Source organism: Lates calcarifer, linkage group LG24 (genome assembly GCF_001640805.2).
Source record: "Lates calcarifer isolate ASB-BC8 linkage group LG24, TLL_Latcal_v3, whole genome shotgun sequence".
Lineage (NCBI taxonomy): Eukaryota > Metazoa > Chordata > Actinopteri > Centropomidae > Lates > Lates calcarifer.
The window spans coordinates 19,177,805-19,197,798 of record NC_066856.1 but is presented as its reverse complement, the minus strand read 5'-3'; the positions used below and the strand labels follow the sequence as shown (position 1 = coordinate 19,197,798).

The window sequence follows — 19,994 nt, the reverse complement described above, 5'->3', positions numbered from 1 at the left end:
AAAGCGTCATGAGCATCAATTTCTGATTGTCCTAATACCTACTACGGATACCTGCAGTGCCTGACAGCCTGTACTGAGGATGTTAATGCCCCAAGTGACCCAAATGGGGCGTCTTGCGTCATGACGCAGTGGGCGGGGCTTGAAAAGATAACACGGAAATCAAAGCCTCTCTCTTTTTTTTCCCCACCGCCTGGCGCCGCGCCACCCTGAGGAGAGACAGCCTGTCATTTCCCCCCTCTTTTAACCCGCTCACCTGTTTTCTTTGGACACCTGAACCTTTAACTCTGTCACACCGGACACTACAATGCTCTCACCGAGGTCAGTGCGATTAAAAACTGTGTAGTCACAGCCAGCGCTAACTGTTAGCATGCTTATAACCTAGCTAATTGATGCCAGAAACTCTAAACAGCCTTGTAAAGAGTTTGTGTCAGTGGTTATCTCCTGGTGTTTCACATGTTTAACGGATTTTACGCAGCATGAATGGAGGAATCTGCTCCACCTGGAGACCAGGCCGTAACAGGGTGGAGATTCATTGTATACACATAGGGTGTGTCATGTTCATACCTCTGCTACAGAAAATACTACAACCAACACACTGTACTGAGGTATTCCACTACACAGGAATGTACCTCTGTAAAGTTACTGCAGCAGGACCAATGTGTCTTTATCAGATACATTTATAAAATAAAAGTACAGATGCTAGCATATTGCAGAAATCAATCAGAAACAATGTAAAGAATATGTAGAAGTGTTGTTACAGTGAAAAGTAAAATAAAATATTGTAAAGGAAAAACCATAATTGTGGCAGTTAAATAATTATAATTAGAGGTCATTTCGATGTCCGTGCCACCTGTGTTTTGTCACTTTTGGAGCAGATGCTTTTAAAAACAAAGAGAAGTGAAGTATGTGATTACACCATGACTTCTACATCATGCAGACAGCAGTGAGAGAGTGTCTGTCTGCTCAGCTGTTCGCTCACAGACAGATCAGATCAAATGCCTCTGAGCAGTTATAATTAGAGGAGGATGTGGATGTAACTGGACTCCTTGGTCATCCCGGGGGTTTGTTTGTTTTTGTGTGGGCTGCAGGTTCCTGCTGCTCCGGTCGGCTGCGTCCTTGGCGTCCAGGTCGCTCTGCACAGGGGGGTCGTCGAAGCATGGGAGGGCGCCAGACATGGCTGAGGGTAAGATGGCAACCATACCCCCTGTTTGACTTGACCGACTCCTGCCTGGTTCAAACACAAATGCTTGTAAACAAAATTTTGAAGTTTGTTGTTTTGCACAGTTAAAACACTTGCACTCTTAGTAGTTTTGACAGAAATATTTTTAGGGTTCCTAGTCATAATTTCTCCCCCTAAAAAGTGTACAAAATGTTCTAATCATTTATATTTTTGCACACATTTACTTGTAAGCTGTACATTTTGCTTCCTTCAAGGTTGAAGGTTCAAATCATCCATCCATTAGATGATTACAGAACACAGGAAACATCATCATCAAACATTATTTCACAGTAATAAAAGTCTTTAAAGCCTCGTCCACACAGCCAGGCGAACATCTTTCGGTGCTTTAGACAAATGATCGTAGTGAAATTGTGCCATATTTAATGTCTATGTGTGAATGAATCCCAAATCAGTTGCTCCCCCTGTGTGTCCATCCCTATCCCCTGACCTTTAACCCTACAGATGATGCAATCGTGTTTGTTTCTCCACAGGAAATCCACTTTTACACGTGTCAAATGGTGCGTGTTGGTAAACCGTGTCTAGTAATTCTCCTCTAATTTGCTCTAATTGCCTGTTAATTCTCCTTTGCACGTTTCCCCACTGACTGACCGTCCCTTCTCTTTTACCTGAAGCACACCTTGTTTCACATACAGCAGCTTTCACTGTGCACCTGCTCTGCCTCTCGTCTCAGTAGGTCTGGATCTAACGCTCATGCCGGCTGGATTTCTCTTTGTGCTCCACAGTAGAGCTAAACCCCTCCTGCAGCGCTCGTTGGTGGCATCTGTTAAACCTCTTCTCTCCTTCTCTCTGTGCCACTGAGCTTCAGTGTTTTGTTACAGCTGGTTCCCACGTGATACTCGTCTCCACCTGGCTGCTTCTTTTCTCTGTGCTGTTTTATATTGTCTCGCTGTTTGGGCTCAGTATGCAGCAGCCTCCAGACAAAAAGCAAGAATATGTTCCAGTTGAATTTGTTGTTACTGTTTGTTTCTGACGGCTGCAGCTGTAAACAGGCTCAGTGTTTGTTACTCGGCCTCTGACAGAGACAGTATGAAACATGCAGCCTGGACCTTCTGGTGCTTTCACTGCCCTATCACACACATAGAAAACACACGAGTACGGACGAGTTCTGACTGATTCTTCTGTGTTTTTCAGTGCGGAACAGGCTGAGAGAGATCGTGGGAGCTTCCACTAACTGGAGGTACTGAACCAGGGACACACACCAGTGTTTGAGCTGGTTTTGTTTGAGTCTAATAACACTTTACTTTGAGCAGTATTAGCATGTTTTTTATACAAAAACATTTTCTTTATTTGAAACTAAGAGGCCAGAACTTGAGAGTTGTCCCATATTTTAATTATCCATCAAGTTTTTACCTGTTTCTTTTCTTTCTTTGCTCATTCATATGTTTGTATGTTTTTGTTTTCCTATTCTCATATCGCTGGATTTAACTGTTTGGCAAATAATACATAAACATAAAAATAATTCTTTAAATCTAACAGGATAATGAATCTGACTTTACAGGTGGAAGTTCTTGGCTTTATGGACGTATATCTGTCGATACCAAAAAAGTAAAAACTAGTAAGGAAATGGATATTTACCAGCGACAGAAGCAGGGAGTGTATCTTTGAGGTTTTATATGGAGTGATATCATTTCTAATCGGCTCTGCAGCGACCACCAGCAGGCCATGGCAGAGCGAGCGTCGCTGTCGTCCATGTTGGCGAAGTCTCAAAACGACCTTCCAGCAAAGACGATGAAGGACAGCTTCCTGGAGGTTCACCTGCCGCTGGGCTCCGAGCCTCAGCTCCGAGAGAAATACCTGACCTACCACAACACTGTCAGGTGGAAACACACACACACACACCAGTATCAGTATGTGGGATAAGGGAAGGTTGAAGCTCTGGCCTCTAACTCGTCTTCACTCTCTTTTCAGGTTCGGTCGAATCCTGGAGGACTTGGATAGTTTAGCAGGTAACATTTTAAAATCCTTAAAAACTACTGTTATACTCAGACATCAAACATCAGTACATTTACTTTGCCCTTTCTCTCCTCAGTCCTGATCTCTTACTCTCACACCTATAACCCGGCACTCAGGAGGTCTCCTCTGTCTATTGTCACCGCCCTGGTGGATAAAATTGGTAAGTCTCTTATATTAAGAGTAGGGTCACAGCACAGTTTTGATCACTGTCAGAAAATGAATTCAGTTTCAATACTTGTTGAAATGTGTGTTGTTGTTTATCAGACATGAGGCAGCACATCATCTATCCTGACTGCGACATCAAGTTCACTGGTCATGTGACGTGGGTGGGAAAGACGTCTATTGAAGCCAAGATGCACATGTCACAGGTAGACACACACACCTGCCCGTTGATACTGTACACACTCAGGCACAGACAGTATTTATCACACATGTATTCTTGAATGTCTTCCTGAACTAAAACACCCTCTGGCTTCCTGAATACTGACTCTGTGTCCTCCTCCAGTACCGTGATGGAGCTTATGCCCCGGTTCTGGATGCTACGTTTGTCATGGTGGCCCGGGACCCAGAGAACAAGAGGTAAGAGCCTCAGCCTGGTCTCTGGATGAAACTCGTCCACAGTCCTAAAACTTTTCGCTAACGACAGTTTGTTTCTGACCTGCTTTATTTCAGGGCAGCGTTTGTAAATCCGCTGAAGCCAGACGGACCAGAGGAGGAGAAGATCTTCCAGGAGGGAGAAGGTGTGGCATAATTTCATTGACCTAATCTAATGTTATTCTTTTTATTCTGAGCGTTTTTGTCCCTCGGTTTGCAGCCAATAAATCCCGCCGTGTGGAGCTGAGCACCGCGTCGCTGCTGAAGGTCGCTCCCACCGATGAGGAGAGGAAGGTCGTCCACAGTCTGTTCCTCAACACCCTGGATACAAAGTACGGCTGAGATGCAGTGAAATCACACCTGCACTTCATCATCACATCACATCATCACTGCAAGACTGGAGCTACAGCTTTGCTTGTTTTCTAAATCAAAGTTTGGTGATGAAAAGAGCTCACAAATCAGAAACAGAAGTTAAAATAGAGCCTGCACCTGGGTCAGGTACTGGCCAAAAACACCTGTGTGGCTCCCTTCTTTATTCCTTTTTCCAGTAAGGTTGATGTGTTAAATTGTAATGGTTTAAAATGTGTTATTATAAGTTATATTGTGGGTAATATTTCTCTGTGTCTCCTCCTCCAGGACGGTCAGTTTCCGCAGCAGAATTCTGCCTCCAAACTCAGTGTGGATGGAAGACGCCAAACTGAAAGGGCTGGAGATCTGCCACCCACAGGTGAGAGGAAGGAACACCTGGAGGGACGTTTGAGGCTGTTTCTACTCTAACATTAAACATATTTTGTGTGTGTTTGATTTGACGTGCAGGAGAGGAACATCTTCAACAGGATATTTGGAGGTTTTCTGATGAGGAAAGCCTACGAGCTGGGCTGGGCCAACGCCTGCTCCTATGGGTGAGAGAGTTTGAGAAGGATCATCACGTTTAAAGCTGGATATTTCTGTTTCTGCGGAGTTATAACCTGAGTGCCTCCCTCCTCCTGCTGTCCTGCAGGGGGTGTCGACCCAGGCTAGTGGCAGTTGATGACATCCTCTTCCAGAAACCTGTGGAGATCGGCTCCCTGCTGTTTCTCTCATCACAGGTCAGAGAGTGTGTGTGGAGGGGAAGCAGAGTGTTAGGAGTGTTAAACACAAATCTTTGGAATCACCGTCTGTTTCTGTGTGTGTGTGTGTTTCAGGTGTGTTACACACAGGGGCAGTACATCCAGGTCAGAGTTCACAGCGAGGTGTTGGACCCGCTGACCCGCCAGCACAACACCACCAACGTCTTCCACTTCACCTTCGCTTCAGACCGTGACGTCCCCAACATCATCCCAATGACATATGGAGGTAAAACACATCAACTCTAACATCTGGAACAGATGTTCTCTGTAAAATCCCTGTTTTTGTCAATGGACTCTGGTACTGATGAAACAGGAAAATCATTTACACCCCAAAACATGGGAAACACTGCTTTAAAAATCTAATTAAACAAATGTGTTCAAATTGTGTTTATCCGACAGAGTCGATGTTGTACCTGGACGGAAAGAGACACTTTAACCAAACTGTGGAGTCCTGAGACATCAAATCTACGTCCTGCCAAACCCTATCAGCGTCTGACCAATGAGGTCTAAGAGTGTGTGTGTCTCTCTGTGAGTGTGTGTGTGTGTGAATGCAGTTCCATCACTTTATATCACGCCTTGCTCATTTTCCACAACCCACATGGTGGCTGTGTTCGATTACTGTTACATTATTAGTTTGGGTGGTTTACATGTTTTGTTGTGTTGGACCACTGCAGCACAAACTGACAGACAGACAGCTCCTTAAATTCACTTTGTATTTTATTCACTCTTCTTTAACGGTTACAGTCATAGTTAGAAATACTGTTGGACAACCAGTCAGAGTTTACAGCGTCAGATTCAACAGGAGGAAATGTTGTGTCATGTCTTCCTCATTCACTGCATGCCTTTATATTACAGTATGTTACATTTTTATATTCCACTGTCGCTTCTACGCACAAATCTCCTTTACTTTGCTTTTTTCTACTGAATGAGAAGCTTTATTCTGAAGGTGTCAGACGGCTGCAGAATGCCAGAGGGTGTCATTGTTTGGCCTTAAGTTACTCAGATGCAATAAATGAATTCTTATTTATCTTGACTTCACAGACCTGACTGTGTCTTTGCTTTCACTGTGTTCCAATACAAGTGACTCTTCTTCTTCTCATTATTATTATTAGTAGTAGGAGTATTGTTATTATCACTGCAGCCAATCCAGACTGATCCCTCAAAATCGTAAACGAGATGTTTAGATGTGGAATAAATCAAATAAAATATGTAAATTATCTTTCTAAACTTAATGTTAACTTTTATTATCAGTATCATTTTTGCTTTATCAGTGTGTGTTAACTTCATGTTGCCCAACATCTCTGAGGGTAAAGAATGTGACAGAGCAGAATCATTTTCGAGTTTCTGACTTTTATTTTTTATTAAATCAACATTAACTCAGTCGAGTGCAGAAGATCTGCTGCTGAGGATGGTTGACCTCCACTCTCGTTGGCTCTTTGTTGTTAACTGACACAGCAGACTATTCACTGTCTTTCTTACCTTTTTCACCACACTGTGTGAATGTCAGCAGCTCAGGTGGTAAAACAAGAGCAGAGAGACATAAACATAATGGTTAGAAATACAAACTTTAAGTCATTATTAAATGAATCATTAATAAGCATGAGGTTTCTTTGACTCACCTTTTTTGTCCTCAGTGATCAGCAGCAGCTCAGGTGGTTAACAGTGAAAAAAACACAAAAGAAACAAAAAGAATGGTTAGAGAAACAGACATAAATAATCAGTAAAACTGTGCTAATATCATACATTCATATTCACTTTTTAAAATATATTTTAACATAAAGTCAAAGTCAGAGGCTCATACTCACGTTTTTTGTCCTCAGTGAACAGCTCCTCTCCAGGCGGTGGAGTGAGAGAAGGAAAAGATATTTAACAGTTAGTGAAACACAGAAAATCATTCTAAGTGATATTAGAAGAATTAACAGGTGGAGGATACATTGTTCTTACCTTCTTCGTCCCCATGGAGGAAAAGGAAAAAATGATTAGTAAATCAAGTCATCTTTTAGTTATGGAATGAATAATATTATAAGCATTAGTCTAAATTATTTTAAGTCAGATGCTTACTTTTTTTGTCCAGATGAGATGAACTCCGCTGCTGTGGTGTGACGCATATATCTGTGTTCTTGTGTTGAAAGGAAAATGTTTTGTTTCTTTAGTTTGTGCAGTTTGTCCTCTCCTCTCCTTTTCTTCTCTCACTCCCAGTCGCCTCTGTACTCTGGCGTCGATCTGGACAATAACTGCCGACAACCAGGCGTTTCCTCCGGTTGGAGCCAGACTGTGCGGCAGATGCAGACCAACCGGTACAGGTCTCCAGCGCTGAGATGAGGAAGGCTGCGGAAGAACAAGACAACAAAAACACACGCGACAAAAAAAGCACAGGGAGTCGACAGCCCCGCCAGACGCAAAGGCCAAACCTCAGGAGAAAGAAACGTCGGACTATCCACTGTGCTACAACATGCAGATTAAAAAAATAAAACAGGTCCCAGTGCAAGACGCTACTTGGGTCCTACCAGATGCAAAGGATACATGCACAGGTTGCTGACAGCCCCGCCAGACGCAAAGGCTACCTGAGTCTGCCCCGCCAGACGCAAAGGTCAGACCTCAGGAGAAACGTCAGACTAACCACTGTGCTACTATGTACAGATTAACACACTTAAACAGCCCCAGTGCAAGACGCTACTTGGGTCCTAACAGATTTAAGATACATGCATGGGTTGCTGACAGCCCCGCCAGACGCAAAGGCTAACTACCTGAATCTGCCCCGCCAGACGCAAAGGTCAGACCTCAGGAGAGAGAAACGTCAGACTAACCACTGTCCTACTATGTACAGATAACTCACTTAAACAGCCCCAGTGCAAGACGCTACTTGGGTCCTACCAAATGCAAAGTATATATACATTCACAGGGAGTCGACAGCCCCGCCAGACGCAAGGGCTACCTACCTGAGTCTGCCCCGCCAGACGCAAAGGTCAGACCTCAGGAGAGACTAATCACTGTGCTACTATGTACAGCTTAAAATATTAAACAGGCCCAGTGCAAGACGCTACTTGGGTTCTACCAAATACAAAGTTTATATACATGCACAGGTCAAAAGCCCTGCCAGACGCAAAGGCTACCTACCTGAGTCTGCCCGCCAGACGCAAAGGTCAGACCTCAGGAGAAAGAAATGTTGACCTCTGTGCAACAATGTGGAGGAGCTGATACCTGTTAGTATGAGTTGCTCCCATCACACCCCCTCAGCCTCTTTGCAGGAGCCTCCTCCTCCTCCTCCTCCTCCTCCTCCTCCTCGCTTTCCTCCCGGCGTCTCTTCGTAGGGGAGCTGGGGCCAGAAGTTGAGGGAGCCACAACTTCCTCCAGAGAGGTACCACTGCTGCTGGGTCCTGCTGGGCCAGAAGATGAGGGGTCCTCAGGTTCTAAGAGAGAGAGGAAAAATTCAATTAACTCCTCGTCTGTGTATGAGACGGTACTCTCTGCATCGGCCTCCTCCTCGTCCTCAGTGCCAGGATCCTCCTCGGCTGGCTGCTCGGGAACAGGAGGACCAGGAGCATCAGCAGGAAGCTCAGGAAGAGCGGGAGGAGTAGGAGGAGCAGGGAGGGAGGAGGGGAGGAGCGGAGGAGTAGGAGGAGCAGGGGAGGGGGAGGGGGGGGGGGAGTAGGAGGAGCGGGAGGAGTAGGAGGAGCAGGAGGAGAGGGAGGAGCGGGAGGAGAAGGAGGAGCAGGAGGGAAAGCATGAGGATTAGCATTAGCATGAAAGTAAGGAGCAGGGTGAGGAGGGGCATGAGGAGGAACAGTAGGAATATAGAAAGGAGCAAAGACTGGGGCGTAAACAGGAGCGATGAAAGCCCTGAAATCAGCCAAAGGATCACCGTGCGCAAAAGGCATGGGATCAACGGTGAGCGAACGCCACAGGAGCAAAAGTCACAGGGAGAGCAAAGGGAAAGATGTTAGGGTGAGCAAATGGGGGCCCAACAAAACCAGCCTCTCGGTGTCCCCAGCCATGGTGATGAGGGTGAACAGGGGGGATTGAGATCGATGTTCTCGTAGACGCCTGAGGGAGAGAAAACATAAAAAAAATTCACATTCTCTGTTTCCATAAAACTTAAACAGCAAGCTTAAAAACCTGTCCATAGATTTTTCTGCATAAGCATCCTACTACCTTTACATGTAATATCAAGTAATGTAAGTAAATAAATTAACATATGTACCAGATTTACCTCATGTTACATTATTAGATTATTCCTACTGATGCATTAACATGTAAATAGCATTTTAGTTAATGGAAATGGAGCTGATTAAAAATAAAAATAATAATAATAACTTCAGGTAGTCTAATCTGTGGCAACATATCATATTTCAAAAATATATATACACTGTAGAAACAGTTATACCGTATTTAAACCCTAAATCTGCAGAGTAACAGTGAGGGAGCTACAGGTTAGCCACATGCTATCAGCTATACACATAGAACAGGCCCTGGAATGTTTACATCTGCACGTGCTGACGTTCTGACGCCAGCTCCTGAGAGTTCCACCGTCTCCATGGTGCACAAGTAAAATACATTTTTTTGGCATTATTCGAAAAAAAAAAAAAAAAGCAAAAAAATTAGCCCAGTCGCCATTTTTTTCACCAAATCGTCGACGACAAATTCGTGAAATGTGATCGCCTCAAACTAAATAACAGTGTTTTGAAAACATGACACCACTGATAACATATTCCGCACCTGTTCCCCCCAAAATCTGAACAGTCGTACCATCTAAAAATCATTTTACACCGAGAAAACATCGACTAGTGTGTTTGTTTAAATCAAAAAAAGTGGTTTTCACGCAGTTCGACCAAATGTCCACATTTAAATTTAGCATGTTACATTAATTATTAATTTATGCATGTTAACATTAATTAATGCTAAGTTTGTGCTGGAAAACATTTTAGGACAAATTAATAAATTTAAACACTGACTGACAGTCAATGAAAAGTCATCACCTTGAAGATTTGAAAGTATTTTATCATGTGTCTTCTAAAAAAAAAACAAAAAAGAAACATGATTTTACTTTTAAAACTGATTATTACGGAGACAACTTTTTATTTTAACTCAGTGATGGACAAAAATTAGCGGTATTAACTTTTTTTTTTAAGCTAATACGTTTTCAATGACTGTCAGTGTACATTTATAAATTAATAAATTAAGTCTTACCGTATCCGTTCACTGGGTGTCCAAAAAAAGCCATGGTGTTCAGCAACAGGTCTTTTTCCAACGAAGTTTCCTCTGTGTTTTTCTTCAGCTTTGTTTTCGGGTTGTTTTCTGTCGAAGGTCAACTCTTGGCGAATCCAAGTGTAAATGATATATTTTAAATTTTTGGCCAGCTCTTATATACCTCACCTGGAGCTACGTCACCATTCTGTTTCCATGACTTTTGCTGACGCACGTGCCAGGCGTGTGCGTGAGAGCGTGAGAAACACGATGTGCACGAAATAAAACATTACATTAAAACTATGCACTTCTGTTTAAAAAATCTCGAATTAAATTCCTAGTAACAGTCATCCTGCTTTTTATCTTCACCACTTGTTTCTACTCTTTATTTAACTGGAATTTTTGTGATTTTATTTTAATTATATTTTTCTAGATTCTCAATGTTTTCAATAAATTTTCTGCTAAAGTTTTAATTTGTGTTTTAATTTTAGTTTTTTTTCTAGGCCGCTATAAAAGCATGGCAGAACCCATGCTCGGTTCAGCCTGTAGTCACCGGACTCATTTGACAGACGGACACTAACAAAGTATTTAGAAGCTAGCTGCGCCTAACAGCCACTAACTAATCCCTTTAGAGCCCGGTCGCCGCTCAGTAGCATGCAAAATATGTTAACCATCATCTCTAACGCTCTTTGTCGGATCACTGGCAAGAATGTGGTGAGTGGTCCGGGTTAACCTCGAGCTGGAGGCCGTTGGTGAGCCGAGCTGGTCCATGCTAACCGTTAGTTAGCCTGGAAATGTTCGGCCCGGGGCTGACCTTGTGAGCGGCTAACATTAGCATGTTCCTGGCCGGTTTAACTCTTGCTTTAAAGTCTAAAGTTGCTTAAAAAGATGTTGTGGTCGGATATTCAGTGTTTGAGCTCGCATATTATTTAGTGGTGTAACGGTAAAATGTAGTTTGTGCACGGGTAAAGCAGTGGAAATGATGGCGCGGTTATTTCCGCTAATTTTTCTACCTTAAATCCTAAACTTGTTTGTTTGTGTGTCTGTGGTTGTGATGGTTTGCCTTCCTCAAGCAGTAAAAACCGCTTTAACTGCTGCAGATGCACTGATATGATCAATATTGGTCAATATCTGCTTTAAAGTGCAACTCCGGTATCAGCACATTGACTAATTTTTCAAGCTTAACCACTAATCTCGCTCTTAAAATAAGTTTCCAGAGCCCAAGATATAATGAAGTCAACTTCAGTTATCAGCTTTACTCAATTATGAGGATGTTTGCCTCTAAATTTTCTGTTTATCGATTTAACCTGTTGATTATTTCAGCTCTAGATTATGGGAATATCCTGCACTCAAACACAGATGAGACATAAGAACTTGACTTCTTTGTTTTAAAATCTACCTTCATTAAGTCAGCTGATCCTGTGCTTACATGGTGAATTCTCCTAAATTAATTAGCCTTAAATAAAAGTTGCAGCTGTGTTATATTCTAAATATAAGATAAAAGCGACATATTGCTGCATGTGCTTGCTCATTCAGGAAGACGACCACTTATCAGTCAGCAGATATAAGTGGATAAGTAGCAGATCAAACACATCAGTGCATCTGTATCCTCTTTGCTTGATATGCTTCAGTAGCACTGGCAGCAGCATGTTGTGTCAGTGACAGCAGGGTCTCCACAGGCACTGGAAATAAGTGAGATGAGTTTTTAAAAACTAATTCCTGATCATATGCAGCAAAATGAGTGAGTCATTGCAGTGTTGTGACACTTGTTTTCCAAGTGACTGTAGGAACCCTGTTGTTTTTCAGCTTCGTTTTGAACAAGCTGTCACTCTTTCCCTCCTGCTTCTGCTCCCTGTTTATTCACTCTTGCACACACACAGACGTACACACACTCACAACAATCCCTATTTATTTCTTGCTTCTCTCCCTCCTCTCCTCCCCCCCTCCTTCCTCCCTCGTCGCCTCAAACCCTAGGGAGCCCAAACAGTGTCTGAGGTAAGAAGCTCGTTGCTCAATCTGCTGATGTTTGTCTGTAGGCTCGGTCCTGCGCCTCCTTCCCTCTGCAGCGATGATGTTTCCCTAGGAGCTTTTCTAAAGTGCCTCTAATCTGGAAGAAACAGATGCAGCTGAAAGAAATCCCAGTAAATAACAATAGATCTTTACATGATTTTCCTCTTACGTGGAGTGCAATCAGTTCATCTACAGTCATCCCACTGGATTCACTCTGTGTGAGAGGAACAATCTTGTTTTATTGTCTTTTTTTAGACTTGTAAAATCCCCATTTCAAACATGAATCTTGTGTTTTATTTTATTTTCACAGTGAATTTATTAATATAATCATTTACTACTCTGTGTTAGGACTGTTTTCAGCCCCATTAGCTGCTTGAGAAGTTGTCCCAGTGATATTTAAGTGGCACAACATTTAGTGACTGTTTGACTTCCTCACTACTTTTTAGTTTAACTTAAAAACAATCAGCTGTTAGTAACTGTTTTTCCAGCTCATGAGAACAGGCAATGTAGCGCTCAACCTGCTCCAAAAAATACGTAAAATACAAATCTATATTTCTTGAAATATTTGTCTTAAAAATGTAAGCAATAGTGGTTTTCTTATTTATTTCAAATAATCAGTGTTAGTAAAAGTTGATAAAATATCCAAGTCAGTTTACAAAGATTAATCTTTTATTAAGACTGAAAACTTATGTCGTTTCAACTCTAATCTGCAGTTGCACAACCTGTTGTGTCAGTCCTGATGTATCAGCTGAAGTGTATACACTGTTGGGCTGGTGCCAGTCTCCATGTTTTCCCATCCATATTTTAGCCTCCAGGCGTCCATCATGTCTGTGTCCATTCGCCACGTAGCTGCTGCTTCTGCTGTTTTCACCTGTAGACGTCACCTCCTCATCCTGTAGCCTCTGTAGAGCTGGATTCTGGCTGTGCTGTGCTCTGGTCTGATTGGTTGGCTCCTGTGTTCCCCAGTTGCTGATTGACCTGTCAGAGTACGTCAGTCTAACCTCGCCAGCGGCGCCCGCCTTGGCACAGACCCAGCGGCAACCACCTAAACCACCACCAGTCAGTACTAGAGCATCTGTCGCACAGTTAGTTAGCCCCCAGGCTGACCCGCTAGACACACCAGTAAGAACATGAGAAGCATCCTTCATGTCTGCCTGATCACTAACAGAGCTGGGAAAAAATGAAAATAACCTCTTTAAGTAGCAGTTTTTGAAAATGTTCTGTCTATTTCTGGGTAACTGGGTCCCTTTCCTGTTCTTTTATATTTCCTGAGGAATGTACAGAATTACTAACTGATGTTAGTTGAGGCAGGTTGAGGGTCAAAACTGAAATCTCATCTTTTTTAAACAGGTGATCAGATGAATTATTTCATATCTGATGTCTTTTCAACAATTTTTGATTAATTGATTAATAATCAGAGAAAATTTGGCTTTTTTCTTGATAATAGACTTAAACAGCTAATTGATTATCAGGATGTGGCAGCTGTCTTTCTGTCTATTAACTGTCTTCCACTCACAAAGTCTTTGCATGCAGAAAACAAAAACCTAAATTTGACAAAATATTCCCAACTCAAGACGTCCATGACGATGTCTTATACAATCTCTGCAGCTGTTTGTGATTTCATCTTGTTGGATTAAATTTAAGCTTGAGGGTTATATCTGTAGTAAACCAGATGCTGTGGTATCACTCACCTCTGTGAAGCATTAAAGGGTGAATGTTTAAATTGGTAAAAAACTGACAAGTGGACCTGAGTTGAGATTATTTTGGGGTCAAATGTCATTTACTCCTGTCAGTTCTGCAAACAACACATTTTAATTGTTTCTCCATCAGTTTTGTCTGTGAAATATCAGAAACGCCCTTTTCCTTCTGTTTAACAGCCTAAAATCAAAAGTACTGTTTTTATTAAAATGATAACTAAATGATGTCACACGATCTTTATATTACTATGCTGAAAAACCAGTTTTTTGAAGTAGTAAATGGAGAACCCACTCTTTATATTGTGCCAGAAATCAAGTGGTTGGAGGTGTTAACAAGATTCAAACCCACAGCTGAACATTTGGCTGGTTTTCCTCTCCCTCCTTGTTACTGACCTCCACCTGTCACAGTTGTAGTTGCAGTCTAGTCCAGCGTGAGCCACCAGACCTGATCCCGTGCCTCTCTCACACCCACTAACCCTGCAGCTGCTGTGAAGAGGAGGGCAGCCGTCGTGCTGTCTGTGTGGAAGCTTTGTGTGCTTTAAGTTGTCTTCTTGATGCTGCAGTGCACACGTGAGCTTGAATAAATGTTGTCTTGCGTGTCCTCTCGTCTACCCAGGGTGCCAGAGTTGTGGTCTCCCGTTCTTTTGCTGACTTCACCCCTCAGGCGACCTTTGACATCAAAGTACGTTCAAACAGAAATCACATAAGGTTGGCAGGTGTGTGTTTGTACTTGCTCTGGTTAAAATACAGGGTATCCATTTCCAATAGAAATGCGACCTGCACCGTCTGGAGGAGGGCCCTCCGTTGAAGGCGGAGCTGACTCGGGAGCAGGGTCTGCAGTATTACCGCACCATGCAGACTGTGAGACGCATGGAGCTGAAAGCCTGACCAGCTGTACAAACAGAAGATCATCAGAGGCTTCTGTCACCTGTACGACGGACAGGTATCAACATGCAAACACAGGTTACATTAAAACATCATTTATGCTTAGAATGAACTTCTGTTCAGAAAGATTTAAAGTTCTTCTAGCACCTGCTGGAGTCCCAGACCTGCTCTAAGGTTTGTCTTCTCCCACAGGAAGCGTGTGCTGCAGGCATCGAGGCATCCATCAACCCCTCTGACCACCTGATCACGGCTTACCGCGCCCACGGATACACCTACACCCGCGGCGTCGCCGTTAAAGAGATCCTGGCAGAGCTCACAGGTGAGGGAGACGTTATGAAATCTGAATTTGTGTGAGTTTAGTCGTAGCTTCACACACCTGAAGTGGTTTATTCCTTTACGTTTCCTCCTCAGGTCGTAAAGGCGGCGTGGCCAAAGGCAAAGGAGGTTCTATGCACATGTACGCCCCACATTTCTATGGAGGCAACGGCATCGTGGGAGCACAGGTGAACACACAATCTCCTGGTTTTATTCAAACTTGTCAGGCCTGACACTTCGCTCTTGATTAGTTCGTTAACAAGAACACTCTCCTCCTTGATTTGAATGAAAGCTAATTATAATGAACTCAGTTTTTCTTCCTGAATCGTCCAGGTTCCTCTGGGAGCCGGCATCGCTCTGGCCTGCCAGTACCAAGGCAACAATCAGATCTGCGTCACGCTCTACGGAGACGGAGCAGCCAATCAGGTAAGATGTAGAAAAACCTGCTCACTAGGGAGACGAGGCATTAAAACAGTCAGCGTTAAAACACATGTATATATATTTATACCACAACCATCTAACATGATGACAGGCTGTCTCTGTGCATGTAAAAGTGGTAATTATCTAAGAATACAAAATTAAAGCTTCATTTTTCATCCAGCAGCTTGAGTATTACACCCTCCTGGGGTCTTTAGTTTGGCTTCAGACTCCTCTGAATTCATTATTTTCATGTATGAAGACACAGTATGGCTCAAAATGTGCTTTATATTTAGACAGAGATCTGATGTGCCATGATCCGTCTGTTTTTAAAACACCTTTACAGCGATAAAACCGTGAACTGTTAGTACAGGTACATTGCTCAACCCCTGCTCTTTCTTCTCTGCATCAACCAGGGTCAGCTCTTCGAGTCGTTCAACATGGCCGCCTTGTGGAAGCTGCCGTGTATCTTCATCTGTGAGAACAACAAGTACGGCATGGGGACGTCGGTGGAGAGAGCGTCGGCCAGCACCGACTACTACAAGAGAGGAGACTTCATTCCAGGAATCAGAGTGAGACACGAACGCACCGCGACAGACACACAAAGCCTCGACTTTCTTGATGTGGTTTAACTGTGTGGGGGGTCTCGGGCGGTAGCTGCAGCGTGTCTGTCGGCCGTACGCTGCAGCTGGCCTGTGTGGACCTAGACTATAACAGGAGGAGGCTGACAGTCCGTCCTGGCAGTTGCAGGTGTGAGCATGCACACAGCTGTCTGATGCTCATGTATGATACTGCACACAAACCGTCTGAGTGATTTGAGGAAACTGAATTATTGTACTAAATCTGCGGCTGGATGTTTCACTCATGAAAACAAATGACTGCAGCCCCAGCAGCTGGTCCTGCTCATTTGTTATGAAGCCTAATGGCCACATTATTGATTTGTTTTCTTGTTCATCTTGTGTTGTCTTTTCTTTCGCCTCCTCCTTCTTCCCGTAGGTTGATGGGATGGATGTTCTGTGTGTCAGAGAGGCCACTCAGTTCGCTGCAGATCACTGCAGATCTGGAAAGGTGAGGTAAAATCCATTTGAGTGTAGAGATAATAAAGCACCACTTGAAGTCTCTCTGGCTCTGCAGGGGTAGATCAGCTTCCAGGAATTGTCTTCACAGCTCCATCCTCTGTCTGTGCACCAGATAATCCTCCTTTTATCACTTTATTTTTCATCTTTAAGCTACAGCAGGGAGTCTTCAAGTCAACAATATTCCTATATAAGACCTGCCTCTGCATGGGGCCACATATATACTACATAACCTTTATACTTACCTACAATGCTTGACTAAGATTTATCGATAGAAAACTCTCAGAAATGACCTTGTGTGTTTTTAGGGTCCCATTATAATGGAGCTGCAGACCTACCGCTACCACGGACACAGCATGAGTGACCCTGGGGTCAGGTGAGTTTTCTGTAACATCATGTGACCTCTAAAACACTTTATCCTGTTCTGTTTCTTGGATTTATTCTGACCGTGCTGTGACCTCCTGCAGCTACCGCACTCGTGAGGAGATCCAGGAGGTTCGCAGCAAGAGTGACCCCATCTCCATGCTGAAAGAGCGCATGCTCAGCAACAACATGGCGTCTCCTGAGGAGTTCAAGGTGAGCACAGCTGTTCTTTTCAGTGGGGTGGTTGATGTAGATTTCACTGAGAGACACGGCTGACTTGGAGCTTTGACGACCAAAAACACAATTCAGACACACATTTAAGACCAGATTTTCACACTCTGACTGTTGCTGTAATCTACATCTACAAAACAACATCAGAATGTGACGATGAATTACTCAGTCTCTTGGTTTTGAGAGCAGATCCACACTCTCCTAATCCTCCTCTGCTTTTGGCCAAAGACGGTTTGTTTTACTACATTTTGAAGATGTAATAGCAGCACAGAGGGACGACGTTAGCTGATGGTTTTGATTTTATTAGATCGTTCCCACACAGTGTTAGCATGTCTTGTCACACAATCTTAAGACACCTTTAACCAGCTGAGTCTTGATTATCTGCCCAAATTGTAATCCCCACACACTCGTGCGCTGCCAGAAAGTAGGCAAGTGTGTCCCACGTCGGAAAAAATGCCAACACACAATGCACTTAACCCACTCTTAGAGGATAACTCTGGTATTTTACATCCACTAAAGCGCTTGTTTTGCCACTGACAGACTCAGATTGTTACTCTAAGTGTCTGACAACATTATGGAGAGTTTTTTATTACAGAAGATCCAGAAACATCTCTATATATCACTACCAGACTCCATTGACAAAAACGTGAATTTTATCGAGCACAACACATTTTGTGGAGTTTCTCTGCCTCGATGGAACAGTTTGACTTGATCCACACTCCTCCTAACACCTAATCAAATCAGCATTTAGTCACAAATCCCACAACCACCACCTCTGTTCAGCTTTAACCCTGACACACTTAAACCCCCGTGTCTTGCATGTGCCCTGGCTGACGGGAAGTGGAAATTAACTGGTGCAAAGAAGAATAGAGCATTTCATTTTGTGTTTAACTGCAAAAAAAAAAAGGAAAAAAAAAAGTCACCAGCTGAAATCAGATCCTCCTGCTTTGATGTTAAAACCTGAAACCGCTAAATCAGATTTAGTGGTGACCTGAAAATGAACTCTTCACCAACTTTTTCATCTTACAGTTGTGGAAACTGTGCGGAAACTTTGACATTTCTGGTTTCAAAAAAAGAAAGAAACACACCTTCAGAATTTCTTCTGAAGATCTTTGTGGGGGGTGTTGACAGAGAATTGGAGCAGATATTCTTAGAAGCTCAAAGCTGACATAAGTGGAAATACTTAACCACAGAGGCACCTACATGTTTGTATAGACTCATAGCTGACCTCATATTGTGTCTTTTTCGGCTCTGCTCATTTGAATGTTAGACACCAGCTTTACCTCGGGAAAATAAGAGAACAGAAATCACCGTCTTTATTGCTGATCAGATTTTCTTCCGCTGACTCAAAGAGAAACTTAAAACCGGTGAGTTTCAGGTGATGCGCGTGTGAAAAAGGGATGTTTTACATAATTCTAATCAGGCTGATTTTTATTAGCATTAGCCGTTGGATACTGTTGTTTACTGACTTTCCTCTAACAATGAGAGTAAAGCTGAACTGCAGATCAGTTAAAAAGACTTAAAAAGACCAGGAAACTGATGCAAATATCAAACTTCTAAATGGAGTTTGGTGTGTTTGTTGTAGCGATAGCATTTCCCGCTCCAGAAGGAGAAGGGGATCGTGGGTAATAAACACAGTCTGGAAAGAAAACATCATTGTTTTTGAATTAACACAAATTTCCGTCTCTCTCTGCCGCCAGGAAATTGACGTGGAGATCCGAAAGGAGGTGGAGGACGCGGCTCAGTATGCCACGTCAGATCCAGAGCCGCCGCTGGAGGAGCTGTGCAACCACATCTTCTACAACAACCCGCCGCTGGAGGTCCGCGGGACCAACCCCTGGTCCAAACTGAAGTCTGTCAGCTAGACTCCCACCTCACACACCTGGGGGAAAAAAAAAAACCGCACACACACCCACCCTCTAACCCTCGAAGGTAAACTAAACAAAGCCCCGTCACTGCTCCAGAAACACTCAGCACCTGTGTCCTCGACTTTAGATCTCAGCATTCCGCACCTTAATGGGACTCAGCTTTGACCTGAAACCAGCCAGTGTTATTTATTTATAGTTTTATATAGAAATATTTAAGATTTTATCATTCGTCTGTATGTTTATCCTGCTCGATCCTGCCGTTCACCTGACCGGTCGTCAACCCACAGATGAGCCAGTGCGCTGTGTGTACTCTAAAGGTGGCTCTACAGGTGTTGAACTCTGCAGGGCCAAACAATATACGCACAAAAGTTAAGTTCTGCTTTTTAAACTTTATTTCCCCAGTCTGTCAGAGAATTCCTCCATTTTTCTCCAGCGTTTTCAGGTGTTATTAAGCTTTTAAATGTTGAGAAAAAGTGGGAAGAAGCTGTCTGAAACACAGACAGTGTTTGAGTTGAAAGCATTTATCATGTGATATGAATTTTAAGACGATTAATCTATCAGGTCTTTTCCATATGTGAAGATGCACTTAAAGCCCAGAGCTGATAATGTTACACTATATTATGGGAAAATGTGAAAGTGGAGCAGAAGCGAGTGGATTTTCTGTTTCTTTACAAACAAAAGTTGGACTCTCACAGATGTGAAGCTTTACTCGACAGTTTGTGTGTATGTTGAACTGAGAGTGTAAAGCGTGTTCGGCTGTAAATAAAACGCATAAAGAGAGAAATATTTCTGCATCTGGTGTCTTTATTTTTTTTTATTTTTGTCAGCAGGTGAGTTAAACAGATGTAAATGAACCAGATTTCAAACTGACGATAAAACTCCCAAATATTTAATCAGAAAGTTTAAAACACTGATGTCGATGACGGTTTTCCTCCCTCTGCCACTGAGTGTCACCACCAGACTGTGGATTCAACTTCACTTTATTTACCCACAGTCATGGAAACCAAACAGGACAGAGTAAAAAAACATGTTGATCTAATGGGAAGTTTTAT

At 43.1% G+C, this 19,994-nt stretch overlaps 3 protein-coding genes across 4 annotated transcripts; 2 read left to right on the top strand and 1 right to left on the bottom strand.

The window, feature by feature from the left end:
• Positions 1-142: 142 nt before the first annotated feature.
• acot9.1 (acyl-CoA thioesterase 9, tandem duplicate 1) lies at positions 143-5,929 on the top strand. Of its 2 annotated transcripts, XM_018679205.2 has the most exons (16): positions 144-318; positions 1,089-1,183; positions 1,711-1,737; positions 2,372-2,417; positions 2,887-3,057; positions 3,149-3,186; positions 3,270-3,353; positions 3,458-3,561; positions 3,699-3,772; positions 3,866-3,933; positions 4,008-4,119; positions 4,424-4,514; positions 4,604-4,689; positions 4,788-4,875; positions 4,972-5,122; positions 5,296-5,929. In XM_018679205.2, the coding sequence occupies exons 1-16, from the start codon at positions 305-307 to the stop codon at positions 5,349-5,351; spliced, it is 1,305 nt and encodes a 434-aa protein (XP_018534721.1). In that variant the 5' UTR covers positions 144-304; the 3' UTR covers positions 5,352-5,929. The 2 variants fall into 2 exon arrangements, with proteins under 2 accessions (XP_018534722.1, XP_018534721.1); XM_018679206.2 differs by lacking the exon at positions 1,711-1,737 and having other exon boundaries at positions 143-318.
• Positions 5,930-6,598: 669 nt separating this feature from the next.
• Positions 6,599-10,274, bottom strand: LOC108885023 (cysteine-rich hydrophobic domain-containing protein 1-like). Its single transcript, XM_018679208.2, has 2 exons — positions 10,084-10,274; positions 6,599-8,306 (listed from the first exon to the last, which is right to left on the bottom strand). Exons 1-2 carry the CDS (start codon positions 10,115-10,117, stop codon positions 8,101-8,103), a joined length of 240 nt encoding a protein of 79 aa, XP_018534724.1. The 5' UTR covers positions 10,118-10,274; the 3' UTR covers positions 6,599-8,100.
• A 336-nt stretch (positions 10,275-10,610) lies between these two features.
• Positions 10,611-19,728, top strand: pdha1b (pyruvate dehydrogenase E1 subunit alpha 1b). The gene is given in 14 exon segments (XM_018679209.2): positions 10,611-10,794; positions 12,055-12,075; positions 13,057-13,212; positions 14,404-14,469; positions 14,556-14,672; positions 14,674-14,730; positions 14,865-14,991; positions 15,084-15,175; positions 15,321-15,413; positions 15,821-15,976; positions 16,401-16,472; positions 16,789-16,856; positions 16,948-17,056; positions 18,775-19,728. Coding segments are annotated over 14 exon segments (1,359 nt in total). The 5' UTR covers positions 10,611-10,734; the 3' UTR covers positions 18,940-19,728.
• Positions 19,729-19,994: the final 266 nt, after the last annotated feature.

Excerpts from the sequence above, each read along its gene's own strand:
- acot9.1 (XM_018679205.2), top strand. Across the intron at positions 3,187-3,269 it reads GGACTTGGATAGTTTAGCAG|TCCTGATCTCTTACTCTCAC; the intron begins GTAACATTTTAA and ends TTCTCTCCTCAG. Across the intron at positions 4,120-4,423 it reads CTCAACACCCTGGATACAAA|GACGGTCAGTTTCCGCAGCA; the intron begins GTACGGCTGAGA and ends CTCCTCCTCCAG.
- LOC108885023 (XM_018679208.2), bottom strand. The coding sequence starts at position 10,117 with ATGGCTTTTTTTGGACACCCAGTGAACGGATACG. Across the intron at positions 8,307-10,083 it reads ACACCCAGTGAACGGATACG|AACCTGAGGACCCCTCATCT; the intron begins GTAAGACTTAAT and ends TCTCTCTCTTAG.